Source organism: Gorilla gorilla, chromosome 15, assembly GCF_029281585.2.
Source record: "Gorilla gorilla gorilla isolate KB3781 chromosome 15, NHGRI_mGorGor1-v2.1_pri, whole genome shotgun sequence".
Lineage (NCBI taxonomy): Eukaryota > Metazoa > Chordata > Mammalia > Primates > Hominidae > Gorilla > Gorilla gorilla.
Window position 1 is genome coordinate 35,348,354 of NC_073239.2, and position 19,616 is coordinate 35,367,969.

Sequence of the window (19,616 nt, forward strand, 5' to 3'; positions counted from 1 at the left end):
ATACACATGGCTGGTTCCTTTTTTTTTCTTTCTTTTTTTTTTTTTTGAGACAGAATCTCGAGCTGTCACCCAGGTTGGAGTGCAGGGGTGCAATCTTGGCTCACTGCAACCTCCGCCTCCCAGGTTCAAGCGATTCTCCTGCCTCAGCCTCCTGAGTAGCAGGGATTAAAGTAACCCACCACCAGGCCCAGCTAATTTTTGTATTTTTAATAGAGACGGGGTTTTACAATGTTGGCTGTGCTGGTCTTGAACTCCTGACCTCAGGTGATCCGCCTGCCTCGGCCTCCCAAAGTGTTGGGATTATAGGTGTGAGCCACCATGCCCAGCCACATGGCTAGTTCTTGGTCATTCATACAAATGAAATGACACTAATAATCAAACAATTATTTCTTTTTATGTCTTATTTCTTATTTATCATTTTAGTAAATGTGGTTTAAAAATAATTTACCAGGCTGGGCACAGTGGCTCACGCCTGCAATTGCACCACTTTGGGAGGCCGAGGAGGGCAGATCATGAGGTCAGGACTTCGAGACCAGCCTGGCCAACATAGTGAAACCCTGTCTCTACCAAAAATACAAAAAGTTAGCTGGGTGTGGTGGCAGGTGCCTGTAATCCTAGCTATTTGGGAGGCTGAGGCTGGAGAATTGCTTGAACCCAGGAGGCAGATGCTGCAGCGAGCTGAGATTGTGCCACTGCACACCAGCCCGGGTAACAGTGTGAGACTCCGTCTCAAAAAATAAATAAATAACTTACCGGCCAGGCTGGATGGTTCCCACCTGTAATCCCAGCACTTTGGGAGGCCAAGGTGGGCAGATTATCTGAGGTCAGGGGTTTGAGGCCAGCCTGGCCAACATGGTGAAACCCCATCTCCATTAAAAATACAAAAATTGGCTGGGCGTGGTGGCTCACACCTGTAATTCCAGTGCTTTGGGAGGCTGAGGCAGGCAGATCTTGAGGTCAGGAGTTGGAGATCAGCCTGCCCAACATGGTGAAACCCCGTCTCTACTAAAAATACAAAAAATTAACCAGGTGTGGTGGCAGTCACCTGTAATCCCAGCTACTCGGGAGGCTGAGGCAGAAGAATAGCTTAAACATCGGGAGGCAGGGGTTGCAGTGAGCCGAGACTGCACCACTGCACTCTCAGCCTGGGCAACAGAGTGAGACTTTGCCTCAAAAAAAAAAAAAAAACCCACAAAAATTAGCCAGGCATGGTGGCACACACCTGTGGTCCCAGCTACTTGGGAGGCTGAGGAAGGAGAATCGTTTGAACCTAGGAGGCAGAGGTTGCAGTGAGCCGAGATCACACCAGTGCACTCTACCCTGGGCAACAGAGTGAGACTCTGCCTCAAAAAAAAAATAATAATAATAATAAAAATAACCTACTTAGGCAAGTATTAACATTTCTTGGCATTTCCTGACCATATATCATGTAAGGACTCAAGAAAATAGTATTTTGAGTGATGAAGTGGAGAGGCAAATAGTAATGTCTATCACAGAGTAATGTCTATCAAAGTGGATACTCCCCACACTGCTTTATTTCACTGAGCTGAAGAACATTAGTTGTTCCCAGATGCTCCCGTAAGACCTCCTCAATCTACCCCCTGCTGCCTTTTACTAGATCAAAAGGTACTTTTAAGTTTTTTGTTTTTTCTTTTTGAGACGGAGTCTGGCTCTGTCGCCCAGGCTGGAGTGCAGTGGATTCACGACATTGTCCTGCCTCAGCCTCCCGAGTAGCTGGGACTACAGGCACCTGCCACCACGCCTGGCTAATTTTTTGTATTTTTAGTAGAGACGGGGTTTCACCGTGTTAGCCAGGATGGTCTCGATCTCCTGACCTCATGATCCACCCACCTCAGCCTCCCAAAGTGCTGGGATTACAGGCATGAGCCACCGCGCACGGCCCGGCACTTTTAAGTTTTAAAAACTTTTTTCTTTTACTTACAGATTTTTTTTTTGTTTGAGAGTCTCACTTTCTCACTGCACTGCACTGCACACGGCTCAATGCAACCTTGACCTCCTAGGCTCAAGCAATCCTCCTGCCTCAGCCTTCTGAGTGTCTGGGAATACAGATGCACGCCACCATGCCCAGCCAATTTTTTTTTTTTTTGAGACAGAGTCTTGCTCTGTTGCTCAGGCTGGAGTGCAGTGGTGCAATCTCAGCTCACTGCAACCTCCACTTCCCGGGTCCAGGCAATTCGCCCTGCCTCAGCCTCCCAAGTATCTGGGATTACAGGCCTCTGCCACCATGCCCAGCTAATTTTTTGTATTTTTAGTAGAGACAGTGTTTTGCCATGTTGCTTAGGCTGGTCTCGCACTCCTGTGCTCAGGCAATCTGCCTGCCTTGGCCTCCCAAAGCGCTAGAAGTACAGGCATGAGCCGCTGCGCCCAGCTGCCCGGCTAATTTTTTTTTTTTTTTTTTTTTTTTTTTGAGACAGAGTTTTGCTCTTGTTGCCCAGGCTGGAGTGTAATAGCCTGATCTCGGCTCACCCCAACCTCTGCCTCCTGGGTTCAAGTGATTCTCTGCGCCTGGCTGGCTAATTTTTAAAATAATTTGTGGAGAAGGGGTTTCATCATGTTGCACAGGCTGGTCGTGAACTCCTGAGCTCCAGTGATCCTCCTGCCTCAGCCTCCCAAAGTGCTGGGATTACAGGAATGAGCCACCATGCCAGGCCACTTCCAGTTCTTTTTAATTATAAAATTAATGCATGAATACATGCTCATTGTGAAAAATTAGAATAATATATCAGCATATAGAATAGGCCAGGGTCGGTGGCTCATGCCTGTAATCCCAACACTTTGGGAGGCCAAGGCAGGCAGATCACTTGAGCCCAGGAGTTTGAGACCAGCCTGGGCAATCTGGCGAAACCCTGTCTCTGCACAATATAGAAACTATTAGCCGGGTGTGGTGGCGTGTGGCTGTGGTCCCAGCTACTCGGGAGGCTGAGGTGGGAAAATCACTTGAGCCTGGGAGTTCAAGACCAGCCTGGGCAACATGGCAAAACGCCATCTCTACAAAAAATACAAAAATTAGCCAGGCATGGTGGTGTGCACCTGTGGTCCCAGCTCCTTGGGAGGCTGAGGTGGGAAGATTGCTTGAGCCTGAGAGGTGGAGGTCGCAGTGAGCTGAGATGACACCACTGTACTCCAGCCTGGGTAACAGAGTGAAACCCCATCTCAAGAGAAAAAAAAAAAAGAATAAAAGTGAAGGTGCCCCTTTGCCTTATTCTAATCCTCTTATCTCATTAAAGGTTTGTGGAACCATAAAGATACATAACATAAACCATGTCAGAGTTAACATATTCATTTTCAGCTTGCTTTTTCTTTTTACAATGTATCTTTTTTTTTTGAGAGGAAGTCTTGCTCTGTCACCCAGGCTGAAGTCCAGTGGCGCAATCTCAGCTCACTGCAACCTCTGCCTCCCAGGTTCAAGCGATTCTCCTGCCTCAGCCGTCTGAGTAGCTGGGATTACAGGTGCGCGCTACGATGCCTGGCTAATTTTTGTATTTTTAGTAGACACGGGGCTTCATCGTGTTGGCCAGGCTGGTCTCTAACTCCTGACCTCGTGATCTGGCTGCCTCAGCATCCCAAAGTGCTGGGATGACAGGCATGAGCCGCCGCGCCCGGCCATCTAACTCATTTTTAACAGCTGCATAGCACTTCATTGTGAGGATGCAACATGCTTTATGTAATCAATCTCTTATCAGTGGTTTCCTTTTTATTTGTTTATTTGTTTTTGTTTTTTTGCTATTACTATCAGGGCAGTAATTCACATTCTTTTTTTTTTTTTCTTTTTGTGGAGAACAGGGTCTCACTATATTGCCCAGACAGGTCTCGAACTTCTAGGCTCAAGTTATCCTCCCACCTCTGCCTCCCTAAGTGTTAGGATTACAGGTGTGAGCTGCTGCACCCAGCAACATTCTTATTATATACATATATTTGCACATACAGTAGAGAATTTTTTCATTTTGATTCCCCCCCAGCCCCCCAAAAAATTTGGGGGCCGGACATGGTGGCTCGTGCCTGTAATCCCAGCATTTTAGGAGGCTGATGCAGGCAGATGACTTGAGCCCAGGAGTTTGAGACCAGCCTGGGCAACCTGACAAAACCCTGTCTCTACAAAAAAAATAGAAAAAAAATAGCCAGGTGTGGCAGCGCACACCTGTAGTCCCAGCTACTGGGGAGGCTGAGGTGGGAGGATTGCTTGAGCCTGGGAGACTGGGGCTGCAGTAAGCTTAGAATGCCACTGTTTTCCAGCCTGGGTGACAGAGAGAAACTACGTCTCAAAAAAAGAAAAAAGGAATTGCTGGTTAAAAAAAAAAAAGGAAGAAGAGTCAGGAGAATCGTTTGAACCCGGGAGGCAGAGGTTGCAGTGAGCCAAGATCGCACCACTGCACTCCAGCCTGGGCAGCAGAGCGAGACTCTATCTCAAAAAAAAAAAAGAAAGAGGATATGCACATTTAACATTTTAATAGTGTCAAATTCCCTTCCAAAAGACTGCCGATTAATATTCTCACTAACAATATTGAGTACCAATTTCCCCATATATTTATTAATGCTAGGTATTAGGAATGAACTTTCTATAATGTCTTTCATAGTAACGCTGCTCTGGGACCCAAATGTGGTACTCACCTTTCTAAGAGTTTGTCATAATTGTCATTCAGCAATTTTCGTTCTTTTTCCAAATCTTCAACTCTCTCCTGAAACTAAGAGTGATAGTAGCCCTTGAGATAAAATGTTAAAATCTATTCCCCTGCACAGGATTTCCCCTGTCCATGGCAGGGAGGGGCGTGGGTGAGAGGCTTTCTATCGCCATCTCCAGTGTCTGAGAAGCCATCCAACTAGAAAGACTTGAACCAATTGAAGGTCGGCTAGAAACTTGTATTGGGATTAATGAGGATTTTCCAAAATAAGTCTTCACTGTTTCTGGGTTTCTACTGCTAGGGAAGCAGCAAAACATTATGAAAGAGCAAGGACTTTGGAAAACAGACATAAGTACAAATCCAAGCTTTCCCTCTAATGGTGTAATCTTAAGCAAATGATTTAACTACTCGGAGCTTCGTTTTTGTCATTTGAAAAAATACAATACTCATATTGTTGCTAAGATACACATTCTAACATCCCTGAAGTTGAAATGTAGATGGTATCTTTCAACTATTATTATTTACCTCCTTCAGAGTCATCTGCAAGATAGACACATCTTCCAGTTGGCTCTTCAAGCTCACAGCCTTCTTGCTTTCTTCTTTCAGCTCTGCCCTGAGCTCATTCACTTGCTTGAGGAGGGCCTCATGGGCTGCACTCAGGATTCCCTGATTCTGGGGCAAAAGGAAAGTACCTCTGGGAATGGTCATATCACTCAGCACGAGTGGTCTCCAGACACCAGCAACCCTAGCATTCTCTAACAGATGTCACAAAGAATGACTTTGATTAATAGCTTATTACCTTTGTACTGTTCATTAACCTTGTTTTTCACCCTAGCATTTCTCTGGAAGTATAATTTCCCTGGTAGGTAGGGTTTCCATTCTGGGCAATTGTAGTTCATCATTTGAGCCTTAATTTTCTTTTCCTGTATTTATTTATTTATTTATTGAGACAGTCTCGCTCTGTTGCCCAGGCTGGAGTGCAATAGTGCTTGGCTCACTGCAACCTCCGCCTACTGGGTTCAAGCAATTCTCCTGCCTCAGCCTCCTGAGTAGCTGGGATTACAGGCATGAGCCACCACACCCGGCTAATTTTTGTATTTTTAATAGAGACGGGGTTTCTCCATGTTGGCCAGGCTGGTCTCGAACTCCTGACCTCAGGTCATCCACCTGTCTCCGCCTCCCAAAGTGCTGGGATTACAGGCGTGAGCCACCGCGCCTGGCCCTTGAGCCTTGATTTTCTCAAGGTTCAAATTAATCCCTAGCTTTAAATTAGTTGCCACCTTCCAAAGCTGCCTTCACTTTCTAAGCTATTTGACTGCTTTTTTATGATGACTCCGTTTGTACCTAGACAAGTGACATGTTAACTCCAGAAGTTCTGTGTGTGTTTCTGGCGGACTCCTCTGGTGAGGCACAGCTGGGTGGTCTCGTTTGGAACTCTGTCTTAGTGGTGATTCTTAAGCACAGACATTCACCTAGCTTCACATGCAGCCCACTCACAGTGGTGAATAGGGCCAAATATTTAAGACCATCTGAGAATACCTGCAACAACTTTGTTATATCTCATCACCTCACACATGCTAGAAGAATACTCTTAGGAAGTTTTGAGCAAATGCTATAACTTGCTCCAGCAATAGGCTTAAAAATACCATGCCAAATATTTCTCAACTCCAATCTCATATTTCAATTTTTATGAAAACAGTGCAATAAGTATGTGTATCTTTTGATAATCGTAATAGTATCATTTTTAACAGAAACTATATGACATAATAACATTGATTTAGTTAGCTAAATTCTGGTGTTATATTACTTGGAGATGAACATAGATTTCTTTGGGTTTGATTATTCTGGTTACTAAGAAACAGAGACTCAATTCTCAGTACCTTCTGGAGCAAGGTTTCGTATGCCTGGAAGAAAGAAATTATTATTATTTTATTGATTTATCAATTTCATGATATATTTATCACTGTAATATAATGCTTAACATTTTTAAAGACATTATAAAAATCCCACAAATCAATTTGTGTACTTGTTTACTAATTGTTGCTATTTTTCCCCTGCCCTAGCTTGCCAAGTAGTCTGTGACTGCAATCATTCACACCATTTCTCAAAAAAGAATGAAGGGTCATTTATTCACATTTGCATTGTACTTGGTGGATTAGCCAAGAAAAATGTTTAATCTTAAATTAGGTACTGTTACTTAGCACGCTTCAGAAAGATCTCTTCAGTTTTAGAAAAAAAAAAGAATGGTCATAACAACAGCTATAATTAGTTGAGTAGTTGCTATGTGTTACTATGTGTTTCATTACCTGCCACATCATGATCATTATAATCATTTCACATATATTATCTCATTTAATCCTTGTAGCAAATATGAGAGGTAAGTTTTCGTTTTTGTTTTTGAGACAGTCTCACTCTGTTGCCCAGGCTGGAGTGCTGCGGCACAATCTTGGCTCACTGCAACCTCGGCTTCCCAGGTTCAAGCAATTCTCCTTCCTCAACCTCCCAAGTAGCTGAGATTACAGGTGCCCCCCCACCACACCCAGATAATTTTTGTATTTTAGTAGAGACGGGGTTTCACCATGTTGGCCAGGCTGGTCTCAAACTCCTGACCTCAAGCAATCCACCCACCTCAGCCTCCCAACCTTTTTTTTTTTAATTTATTTTTTATTTTTTAAAAAAGGTCAAATAATCTTTTTGAGAGAGAAAAAAATTGATCATATCAACTTGCTTAAAACCCTTTCACACAGCTCTCTGCTGTTTGTAGGATAAAGTCTAAATTCCTAGCATGTTCTGTCTTTAATGACGAGAAAAAAAATTCTTAGTGTGTCCTTCATGACCAGACCTGATGTTTCTCACCTCTGCTCTCATGGAAAGCCCCCCCTTCTCTTACACACTTATTAACACAAGCTAATCTTTTAGTATTTCGGTATTTAACTCACAAATCTATTCCTTTATTAATCCTTTTCTTTTTTCTTTTTTTGAGACAAAGTCTCACGCTGTCACCCAGGCTGAAGTGCCGTATCAGGATCTCGGCTCACTGCAACCTCTGCCTCCTGGGCTCAAGCACTCAAGCAATCCTCCTGCCTCAGCCTCCAGAGTAGCTAGGACCACAGGCACACATCACGATGCCCGGCTAATTTTTGTATTTTTGATAGAGATGGGGTTTCGCCATGTTGTCTGGGCTGGTCTCGAATTCCTGAGCTCAAGTGATCCTCCCTCCTTGACCTCCCAAAGTGCTGGGATTACAGGCTCCAGCCACCGCACCCAGTCATTAATCCTTTTCTGATCTGGCACTGTTAAAGGAGTTATTAAAAATAATTTTAGGCAGATAGGAAAAGGGGTCCTTGGAAAGTTTTCTCGTCCTTTAAAGCAGCTCCAGAAACGTTTTTTGTCTAGCAGGAAAGCCCTGGCTCTTACAGCCGGGAAGGCAACCTTTGATATGCAAATACAGGTCTTTAGAAACTGGGTCCACCCAAACATGGCGATTCCCGCCCTTGTCTTCCTGTCCTTGCCCCGACCTGTACCTGGCAACATGGCCACCCCCACATATCCCCACGTGTGTAGAACATCATGGCGCCCTTCATTTGCATACTAAAAGACTAGGGTAGGAGGGCCAGTTTTTTCCACAGGCTACATGAGTGACATGCCTGGTCAAACCAATCCCCTGAGCCCTATGCAAATCAGACATTACCTCCTCCTGCCTACTCATATAAGCAGCCACTTTTCCCGGCACATGAGGTCTCCTCTCTCTGCTTTGGAGTCCTTCTCCCTCTCTCTCTGTACAGGGGAGCTTCTTCCGTCTTTCTTCTCCTTTGTTTCTTGCCTATTAAACTCTCCGCTCCTTAAAGCCGCTCCACCTGTGTCCCTGTCGTTTTATCTAATTCGCGTGAGACAAGAGCCCTGGTGTTCCTCCACTTATCAGCCATAGCAGCACCTCACCCACTGGTGGCTCTGACTACTCTCTCTTTTGTGTCCTGCCGATACCCTGCATAGGATAGTTGAATTTGTTTACTTGTTCTCTCACTCCTATAAACTCCTTGAAGGCAGTTGTTTTCTTACTTATCTTTGTAATCTTTGTATCCCAGTGCTTTGCAATTCCTGGTACTGGATAAATATTTGTTCAATAAAAGGATGGTGCTGACCTTACTTTGACCCTTGATACTCTATTTCCACCAATCAGATGTTAGTTTCTAATGTGTGCTAATGCTAAATGTACTTACCTTGAGGGCTGTTGTCAGGCTTAAAAAAGATCATGACTGTAAATATCTGGGACAGAGTACAGCTCACAGAAAGTGCTAATTAAAAGGCTAGTTTCCTTCCCTTCCCCGTGACTGCTTTTGGCGTCCTAATTTAATCACATTCTGGCTGTGGTCTTTGTAGGGGACCGTAACCCTTACACAAGTTAACTCCACTTTATTTCACCTTAGCAGGCAGAGCTTTAGCCTTCCTCTTAATAGAGAACTAATGGGAAATACTGGGAAAAGCATAGACTCCGAGTTGTGAGGCTTGGATTTGAATATCACTTATAAATTGTGTGACCTTAGACAAGTAACTCAGTCTTTCTGAATTGTGGCTTCTCATATGTAAAATGGAGAAAATAATATGAATCTCTTAATTGGGGTTTCCTCCCACCAAGAAAGCACAGCTGATGATGGCAACTCACCTCTTGAACTTCTGTTAATTGTGCTTTTGTCATAACCAATGAAGCATTTCTTTCATGTAAGAGCTTCTTAAGTTGAATCAGCTCTACCTTCTCTTTAATAGAAGCTCTGCAGAGAAAGGTGCTAAATTATTCTGTCTGAACATGGATAGAATTAAAGACATTTTCTCCTTGACTATACCCCAGTGAGAATACCTCCCTCGTCTCTTGCCTTCCCCTCTTACCCACACTAGAACACAAGTATGTGGTGTATGTACAGTCTAGTAAATAATCTCCTTTCTCCCATTTCTCATCACGCCAGCCAAGATTTGATAGAGATCATTAACCTTAAGCTTATGTTATGAGAAAAGATAATAACTACTTTTTTAAATGATGGTGTTCATAATTTCCCACAAACCTTGCAATGTCAAGCTAGGTCTCAGCCGTTTCCTTAGAGAAACCAGTGAGGTTTGAATGTGCTAGAAAACTTAAAAAGAAGATTATGAACTAGGCACCGTGGCTCACGCCTATAATCCCAGCATTTTGGGAGGCTGAGGCGGGCAGATGGCCTGAGGTCAGGAGTTGGAGACCAGCCTGGGCAACATGGCAAAACCTTGTCTTTACTAAAAATACAAAAGTGAGATGGGTGTGGTGGCATAAGCCTGTCATCCCAGCTATGGACACTGGGCAAGAGAATCGCTTGAACTGCGGGAGGCAGAGGTTGCAGTGAGCTGAAATCAGCTTAGGCAACAGAGTGAGATTCTGTCTCAAAAAATAACAATAGTGGCCGAGTGCGGTGGCTCAGGCCTGTAATCCCAACACTTTGGGAAGTTGAGGCGGGCAGATCACGAGGTCAAGAGATTGAGACCATCCTGGTCAACATAGTGAGACCCCATCTCTACTAAAAATACAAAAATTAGCTGGGTGTGGTGGTGCGCACCTGTAGTCCCAGCTACTCAGGAGGCTGAAGCAGGAGAATTGCTTGAACCTGGGAGGGGGAGGTTGCAGTGAGCCGAGACTGCACCACTGCACTCCAGCCTGGCGACAACAGAGTGAGACTGTCTCAAAAAATAATGATAATAATAATAATAATAGTAAAATACACCCGGCACAGTGGCTCACGCTTATAATCCCAGCACTTTGGAAGGCTGAGGCAGCTGGATCACGAGGTCAAGAGATTAAGACCATCCTGGCCAACGTGGTGAAACCCCGTCTCTACTAAAAATACAAAAATTAGCCAGGTGTGGTGGTGGGGGCCTGTAATCCCAGCTACTCAGGAGGCTGAGGCAGGAGAATTTGCTTGAACCCGGAAGATGGAGGTTGCAGTGAGCTGACAAGGTGCCACTACACTTCAGCCTGGGCAACAAAGTGTGACTCTGTCTCAAAAAAAACAAAAAAACAAACAAACAAACAAAAAAAGACTATTATTCCTGAACCTAGGAGCTCACGTTTTCTTTATTGTTTGAAAGATTGAAAGAGATACTGGGGAGGATTTGGGTTCACTCCACTCTATCTCATTGATTCCCTGTCTAGCTGCTGATTAGAATAACCTAGAGAGATCTTAAAATTACACTGCCTGAATTCTACCCCCGAAATAATTGAAAGGGAATCTCAGAGATGGGGCCCAGGGATCCGTTATGGTCTTGTTTTGTTTTGTTTTGTTTTGTTTTTGAGACAGAGTCTTGCTCTGTTGCCCAGGCTGGAGTGCAGTAGCATAATCTTGGCCCACTGCAACCCCTGCCTCCCAGGTTCAAGCTATTCGCCTGCCTCAGCCTCCCAAGTAGCTGGAATTACAGGCATGAGCCATCACACCCAGCTAATTTTGGTATTTACAGTAAAGATGGGGATTCACCATGTTGGCCAGGCTGTTTTCGATCTCCTGACCACAAATGATCCACCCACCTTGGCCTCCCAAAATACTGGGATTACAGGCATAAGCCACCGCACCGGGCCTGGATCTGTGGTTTTAAAATATCTCCAGGTTGAAAACTTATATCCATACAAAAAACTACACATAATGTTAATAGCAGCTTTATTCATAATTGCCAAAACTTGGAAGCAACTAAGACATCCTTCGGTAGCTGAATGGATAAATAAACTGATACATATAGACAATCGAATGTTATTTGGTGTTTTGAAAAAATGAGCTTTCAAACCATTAAAAGACATGGAGGAAGCTTAAATGCATATTACTAAGTGAAAGAAGCCAATTTGAAAAGGCCACATACTGTGTAATCCCAACTATATGACATTCTAGAAGAGGCAAAACTGGAGACAGTAAAAAGATTAGTGGTTGCCAGGGCTGGAGGTAAAAGACATGACTAGGTGGAACACAGAGGACTTTTGGGGCAGTAAAGCTATTCTGAATGATGCTATAATGATGGATACATGTCCTTACACATTTGTCAAAACCCATAGAATGTACAACACCGGCCAGGTGCGGTGGCTCATGCCTGTAATCCCAGCACTTTGGGAAACTGAGACAGGCGGATTACGAGGTCAGGAGATCAAGACCATCCTGGCTAACACGGTGAAACCCCGTCTCTACTAAAAATACAAAAAAATTAGCCGGGCATGGTGGCGGGCGCCTGTAGTCCCAGCTACTCAGGAGGCTGAGGCAGGAGAATGGCATGAACCCAGGAGGCAGAGCTTGCAGTGAGCCGAGATCGCGCCACTGCACTCCAGCCTGGGCAACTGAGCGAGACTCCGTCTCAAAAAAAAAAAGAATGTACACCACCAAGAGTGAACCCTAATGTAAACTATTAAATGATGGTCAGGCGATAATGATGTGTCAATGTAGTTTCACTGATTGTAACAAATGCACCACTCTGGTACGGGGTGCTGATAGTTGGGGAGGCTGTGTGTGTATGGAGGCAATGGGTATACGGGAACTCTATTTCCTGCTTAATTTTGCTATAAAACTAAAACTTGTCTGAAAAATACATTTTTAAAAAAGTTTTCCAGGAATTGATGCACAGAGAGGGCTAAGAATCCCTATCTGGTGATGAGGATGGAGTAGTTTTCCTTCTATATAGTGAAGCAGCAAATATCCTTTTATACATAAACTTATCCCCTTTAGGTTAATTTCTTTCTTTCTTTCTTTCTTTCTTTCTCTCTCTCCTTCCTCCCTCCCTTCCTTCCTTCCTTCCCTCCCTCCCTCCTTCCTTCCTTCTTTCCTCTTTTTTTTTTTTTTTTGACAGAGTTTTGCTCTTGTTGCCCAGGCTGGAGTGCAATGGTGCAATCTCGGCTCACTGCAACCTCCGCCTCCCAGGTTCAAGGGATTTTCCTGCCTCAGCCTCCTGAGTAGCTGGGATTACAGGCACCGGCCACCACACCTGGCTAATTTTTTTTGTATTTTTAGTACAGACGGGGTTTCACCACGTTGGCCAGGCTGGTCTTGAACTCCCGATCTCAGGTGATCCACCTGCCTTGGCCTCCTAAAGTGCTGGGATTACAGGCGTGAGTCACTGCGCCCAGAAGGTTAATTCATTTCATTTTTTTTTTTTTTTTGAGACCAAGTTTTGTTCCTGTCGCCCAGGCTAGAGTGCAATGGCATTATCTCAGCTCACTGAAACTTCTGCCTCCCAGGTTCAAGTGATTCTCCTGTCTCAGCCTCCCTAGTAGCTGGGATTTACAGGTGCCTGCCACCACGCCTGGCTAATTTTTGTATTTTTAGTAGAGACAGCGTTTCCCCATGTTGGCGAGGCTGGTCTCGAATTCCCGACCTCAGGTGATCAGCCTGCCTCGGCCTCTCAAAGTGCTGGGATTACAGGCGTGATCCATGGCGCCCGCAGGTTAATCCATTTCTTAACCTACGAGGGACTCCGTGTCTACTACTCCGATTGAATTTAATCCCAAACACTCTTTTCCTCTGAGATGGAGGAAAGGTATAAATAAGAATCTCCTAGCTTTTTCAGTTCGTTTTGGTTTGAGGCATGGAGTGCCACACTCTTACCGAAGCTCTGCAGCCTTCTGAGCACACTCCAATGAGCTTCTCTGTTCAAAATTTTCATCTTTAGGCCACATTTTCTCAGGAGACTTGGGTGGCTCTTCCACTTGCATGGTATTGCTGGCCATGATGTGGGCACTGTTAGGCATGCATAGACCAATAGGTTTAGCCATACTTATGACACTGCTGAAAGAAATTATGCTGTTAGAACCAGAAGCACTAAATACAAAAAGGATACTTAGAAACTGTTGTTACAGGAGTTTAGAATTGGGTTCTTACACATATAAAAATAAATTAAGTGAATCAGTAACCTTGGTACATGTCAAGGAAAATCTTATAAAATACAGCTTTCAAATGTCAAACAAAACATAAAGGAATTATGGGCCAGGCGTGGTGGCTCACACCTGTAATCCCAGCACTTTGGGAGGCCAAGGCGAGCAGATCACAAGGTCAGGAGTTGGAGACAAGCCTGGCCAACATACTGAAACCCTGTGTCTACTAAAAATACAAAAATTAGCTGGGCATGGTGGCACATGCCTGCAGTCCCAGCTACTCAGGAGGCTGAGGCAGGAGAATCGCTTGAACCTGGGAGGCAGGGGTTGCAGTGAACCAAGATCACGCTGCTGCACTCCAGCCTGGGCAACAGAGCAAGACTCTGTCTCAAAAAAACAAACAAACAAACAAACAAAAAACAAAGGAATTATGACCTAAGGAAAAAAATATAAATGGAAATAGAGGGAATACCTTCAATTGAGAAACGAACCTTTATTTTCATTTCCTCAGAGAACAGAGAGACACTTGTTTTCCACTTTTATGCAATGAAGTTGGAATTTGACCTAGGGTCGACTTTCGTCTTCCCTGATCATGCTGAAAAGACTCAAATCACCAACATTCATTTGTTCCCTAAATGATGTCTTTCTAATTAAAGTGGCAGGAATAACAACATGGGATAAATGAGAAGAACTCACAGTTCGCTGGGTTCAGGGGCTACTTCACCTCTGTTTTCATTTGTCGCATGCTCCTTAAACGATGGAGGGGCTGTGTAGCTCAGCCTGTCCCTTGGCCCTAAAAGTTTAGACAGAAGATGCAGACTCGGGCAACAGTACCCTCCGGAACACCAAGTACTGAAACTGGAACATGAAGGGCTGGGCATAGAGTCTTGAGACCTGGGTGAAACCCTTATATGACAAATCGTCCCCGAGGAGCAGTTTTTTTTTTTACTCTTGCAAAAAACTGCAACTAAAGTCAGCCAGACTATAGATCCTTAAGTGAGTAAGTACAAATAGGAAGAAAAAAGAAAGGTAGAATCTTGTCCAGGGCAGAGACTGTGTGTCTAACTCTAACCATCTTTGTATCTAGTGCCCAGTACATAACAGGTGGCCAGCTATGCTGAACTGTTAAATGGAACTGAAATTTAAATTCATGCGAGTTTTCTACTTTCAGTTGTTTTTGCAAGTGTTTGGTTGTCTGGAGTATGGAACTTGAAATTATAGGACCACACTAAGCAAAATAAGTGAGTACTTATTAAAAAAATAAGAGTACTTAATGAAATGCTGTGTGTAGATTTCCTTTACCTAGGTTACTCATTCCTGATTTAGGGCCATGAGAATGAGGTGTCTACTCTAGAGATTCAACGTTGGGTTTTTTTTGGGGGGGTTTTGTTTTGTTTGTTTTTTGAGGCAGTGTCACTCTGTTGCCCAGGCTGGAGTGCAGTGGTGCCATCTGGGCTCACTTCAGCCTCCGCCTCCCAGGCTCAAGCGATCCTCCCACATCAGCTTCCCAAGTAGGTGGGACTGCAGGCATGTGCCACCAGGCTTGGCTAATTTATTATTATTATTATTATTATTATTATTATTATTATTATTTTGAGACAGAGTCTCGCTCTGTCGCCAGGCTGGAGTGCAGTGGTGCAATCTCAGCTCACTGCAACCTCCGCCTCCCGAGTTCAAGTGATTCTCCTGCCTCAATCTCTCGAATAACTGGGACTACAGGTGCGCGCCACTATGCCCAGCTAATTTTTGTATTTTTATTAGAGACGGGGTTTCACCATGTTGGACAAGGATGGTCTCCATCTCCTGACCTGTTGTCTGATTCTGCCCTCAGCGACACTCCATGGTAAATTTAGAATTTTGAATCTGATATCCCACTCAGGAAATAAAGATTTTAGGGAGGCAGAAAGGAGGGAGTGAGAACAAAAGAACAAAATGGGGTGGTGGGCAGAAGAAGGCAATGAGGAAAACGTGGCTGGCACATCAGTCCTTCCCAGTGTCTTAGCCCTGTAGGGGATGTAGCCTTAAATCTCACCCCTCTTGGGTTTCTCCGGCACCGGTGCACCGGCTGTGTGGAGCTGTCTGTGTCCCACGTGGACGCGAGACTGGGCGCGGCGGGGGCTGGCAGGGCCGACGCGGTGGAAATGCCCTTGCAGTCGGTGCATCTGGGGGCGCTGGTGCATGGAGAGGCGCTGCCGCCATCCCGCGTTCTGCCCGCGCCTTGCGGTCTCCGAGAGCGGCGCCGCCTCCTCCGCGACCCGCAGGTCCCGGCCAGCAGCGGTCAACCGCAGCAAGGTCGTCCTCAGCCTGTGGACAAATAGAGCACGTCGCTTCTCCTTTCATGACAGTTATTATTTCTACGGTTTATTTGGGACATATAATCACGAATTGATCTATAATACGTATTCATCTACTGTGATCTATTAATCACACTTTAAAAAGATTAGCCTTCTGTCCCCAGTACACTGTAACTCTTTGAGGGCAGGGCCATTGTGATACCTGTCTTTATTTTATTGCAGTGATTACACCCTTACCTTAGTAAAAAAAAAAAAAAAAAAGTTGAGCCACTACCCCAATAGTATTTGTGTGCATTTAAAAAAATTATATATAGACTTGTTTTTGTACTAATAAATTATGTCATGATCAAACAAAATATGTATGTTTAAATGGGTGACAAATATAAATAACAATTTTAATATTTGCTTTTTCTATCCCACTTGTCTGCACACCCCTGTATATGTGCTCCAAATTAAGGATAACTCCTTTATAACTTTTAGTAACAATTTTTATTTGTTATCTTGACCTAAAATCATGTTTTTTTTGCTACTATCTGATTCTATGCTCTCACTGTGCTATGGCCTGAATTGTGTCCCCACTCAAAATTCTTATGTTGAAGCCTGAACCCCCAATGTGACTGTATCTGGACATTGGGTGTTCCGGAGGCTTTTTTTTTTTTTTTTTTTTGAGACGGACTTTTTCTCTTGTTGCCCAGGCTGGAGTGCAATGGCACGATCTCAGCTCACCACAACCTCTGCCTCCCAAGTTCAAGCGATTCTCCTGCCCCAGCCTCCTGAGTAGCTGGGATTACAGGCATGCGCCACCACGCCTAACCACAAAATACTAATTTTGTATTTTTAGTAGAGACAGGGTTTCTCCATGTTGGTCAGGCTGATCTTAAACTCCTGACCTTAAGTGATTCGCCCGCCTTGGCCTCCCAAAGTGTTGGAATTACACACGTGAGCCACCGCGCCCGGCCTTTGGAGGTTATTAAGTTTAAATGAGTTCACAAGGGTGGGGCCCTAACTGGATAGGACTGTGGCCTTGTAACAAGAGATCTCCCTCTCCCACCTCCCAAGACACAGTGAGAAAGCAGCAGTCAGCAAGCTAGAAAGATGGCCCTTACCAGGATCCAACCATGCTGACACTTTGATCTCAGACTTCCAGCTTCAGAACTCTGAGAAAACCAATGTCTGTTGTTTCAGCCACCCAGTCTGTGGTATTTTGTTATGGCATCCTGAGCTGACTAAGACACACTGCCCGTCTGTTCTGACATTTACTAACTGTAGCTTTGGCCATGCCACTTAACCTTTCTGTGCTCAGTTTCCTTATTTATAAATAAAGATTAATAGAAAAAGATAAAAGCAGTAGATTGTTGTGAGGATTAATAAGCTTATATATAAATATATATGTAAAATGCTTAGAACAGTGGGGGGTACACTGTAAGGGCTGCAGGTGTGAGCTATTATTATTACATATCATTAAACCCAGATAAAGAAAACAAGGTGTAAAATAGCTATGTAACTTGCCCAAAGCCAGGGGCATAGAATCCAGATTAACCATTTAGCATCCATAATCTCAAGTACTCTTTGATTATCAACCAAGAAACAAGATTTTTTGGCCCATACAACCTTCTGACTTCACTCAAGTCACTAGATTCTCAAGTTCTCAACAATTAAAAAAAAAAAAAAATCGGCCCTTTGCGGTGGCTCACGCCTGTAATCCTAGCACTTTGCGGGGCTGAGGTGGGCGGATCACCTGAGGTCAGGAGTTCGAGACCAGCCTGACTAACATGGAGAAACCCTGTCTGTATTAAAAATATAAAATTAGCTGTGCGTGGTGGCACATGCCTGTAATCCCAGCTACTTGGGAGGCTGAGGCAGGAGAATCGCTTGAATCTGAGAGGCGGAGGTTGCGGTGAGCCGAGATCACGCCATTGCACTCCAGCCTGGGCAACAAGAGCGAAACTCCCGTCTCAAAAAAAAAAAAATCACCAACTCTGAAGAGTGCTGATTCACAATGGAGGCCTGCATTCCTGCAGATTCTTTTTTTTTTTTTTTTTTTTTTTTATGAGACAGAGTCTCGCTCTGTTGCTCAGGCTGGAGCACAGTGGTGCGATCTCTGCTCACTACAGCCTCAGCCTCCCGGGTTCAAGAGATTCTCCTACCTCAGCCTCCCGAGTAGCTGGGATTACAGGCGCCCGCCACCACGCCCAGCTAATTTTTGTATTTTTAGTAGAGACGGGGTTTCACCATGTTGAACAGGCTGGTCTTGAACTCCGGACCTAGTGATCTGCCCGCCTTGGCTTCCCAAAGTACTGGAATTACAGGCATGAGCCACCACGCCCGGCCAATCCTGCAGATTCTAAACGAAGATCTTAATCACTCCTGGGGGTTACAATGGGAAAGCAAAACACTGCCCTTAACATTAGGAAACTGGTCTGACACAACTGGTCCTCAGTGTTGTTTGAAGCTAGTCTGTGCTATCTCCATTTGTTTTTGTTTTCGTTTTGAGACCGAATCTCACTCTGTCACTCAGCCTGGAGTGCAGTGGCGCAATCCTTGCTTACTACAACCTCCGCCTCCTGGGTTCAAGCGATTCTCTTGCCTCAGCCTCCTGAGTAGCTGGGATTATAGGCGCCTGCCACCACGCCCGGATAATCTTTGTATTTTTAGAAGAGACGGGGTTTCACCACGTTGGCCAGGCTGGTCTCGAACTCCTGACCTCAGGTGATCTGCCCACCTCAGCCTCCCAAAGTGTTGGAACTACATGCATGAGCCACTGTGCCCGGCCACTATTCTTTTGGACACCTCACAGAACATCAACATGAAACAAGTTCACTCCAAAACCATGACAGAATGATACAAAACAAGTCCACTGCCTAATTTTGTCTGCCTACAGACAAAATTAGTGTCACTGCCACCCACAAAATACCAAACATCCTTCTCTCCAGGTTAATATGAGTGACTGCAACTTCTTTACCAATCATGGCTTCAGCCTTGCACTACTCTACCCTCCCTGTAGATAAGATTTATTGATACTTGAGTCCAGGAAGTTGAGGCTAAAGTGAGCTGAGACTGCACCACTGCACTCCAGCCTGTGTGCCAGAATGAGACCCTATAAGAAAAAGAAAGAAAGAAAGAAAGAAAGAAAGAAAGAAAGAAAGAAAGAAAGAAAGAAAGAAAGAAAGAAAGAAAGAAAAGAAAGAAAGAAGAGAATAATTTATTGAGATACCGAAACATAGAATTGTGCTTGCTTTCTGACAGCACGAAATCTGGAGCAAACTTCTGTTTCCTTGGATCCTCCCCCAAAATCACCCAATCAAACAAAGCTTAGATACTATAATAAGTTCTAACACATTTGCTGAGATGCCTTTAGTTCCCCTGGTGTGCATATTCACTAGCTGTAATGAATAAGCCCAGCTTGCTCAACTGTAGGTATGTTCCTGGTGGTCCTTGGCTGGAAGGCATTGACACCAGTATCTTCAAAATGTGTCCTAGAGATAGACCCCAGACTTTCAGAACTCCCATTCTTCCCATCTGTTTACCTTCCCTCACCTCCATCTCAGATTTCTTTCCAGGTCCCCATTTTCTAAAGAAAGAAATCTAAGATCACTGTATATAATAATATGTTTTGAAGTTAAGAGTTTTTCCCACTGGGACAGGCGCGGTGGCTCATGCCTGTAATCCCAGCACTTTGGGAGGCCGAGGCAGGCGGATCACTTGAGGAAAGGAGTTCGAGACCAGTGTGGCCAACATGGTGAAACCCTGTCTCTACTAAAAATACAAAAATTAGTCAGGCATGGTGGCACATGCTTGTAATCCCAGTTACTTGGGAGGCTG

General features: G+C 44.5%; 1 protein-coding gene across 2 annotated transcripts in view; it reads right to left on the reverse strand.

Annotated features, from left to right (window-relative positions):
- RPGRIP1 (RPGR interacting protein 1) overlaps positions 1-19,616 on the reverse strand; it is a 63,278-nt gene that overhangs the window by 34,393 nt on the left and 9,269 nt on the right. The window contains exons 3-9 of one of the 2 annotated variants that reach the window (XM_063698260.1): positions 15,533-15,804; positions 14,197-14,293; positions 13,235-13,411; positions 9,304-9,409; positions 6,521-6,544; positions 5,166-5,312; positions 4,630-4,703 (exon numbers count right to left, since the gene is read on the reverse strand). In XM_063698260.1, the coding sequence (XP_063554330.1) occupies positions 4,630-4,703; positions 5,166-5,312; positions 6,521-6,544; positions 9,304-9,409; positions 13,235-13,411; positions 14,197-14,293; positions 15,533-15,804 (897 nt within the window). Of the gene's footprint in view, positions 1-4,629; positions 4,704-5,165; positions 5,313-6,520; positions 6,545-8,331; positions 8,600-9,303; positions 9,410-13,234; positions 13,412-14,196; positions 14,294-15,532; positions 15,805-19,616 lie in introns of those variants that run through there. The other variant, XM_055362392.2, reaches the window with a different exon arrangement.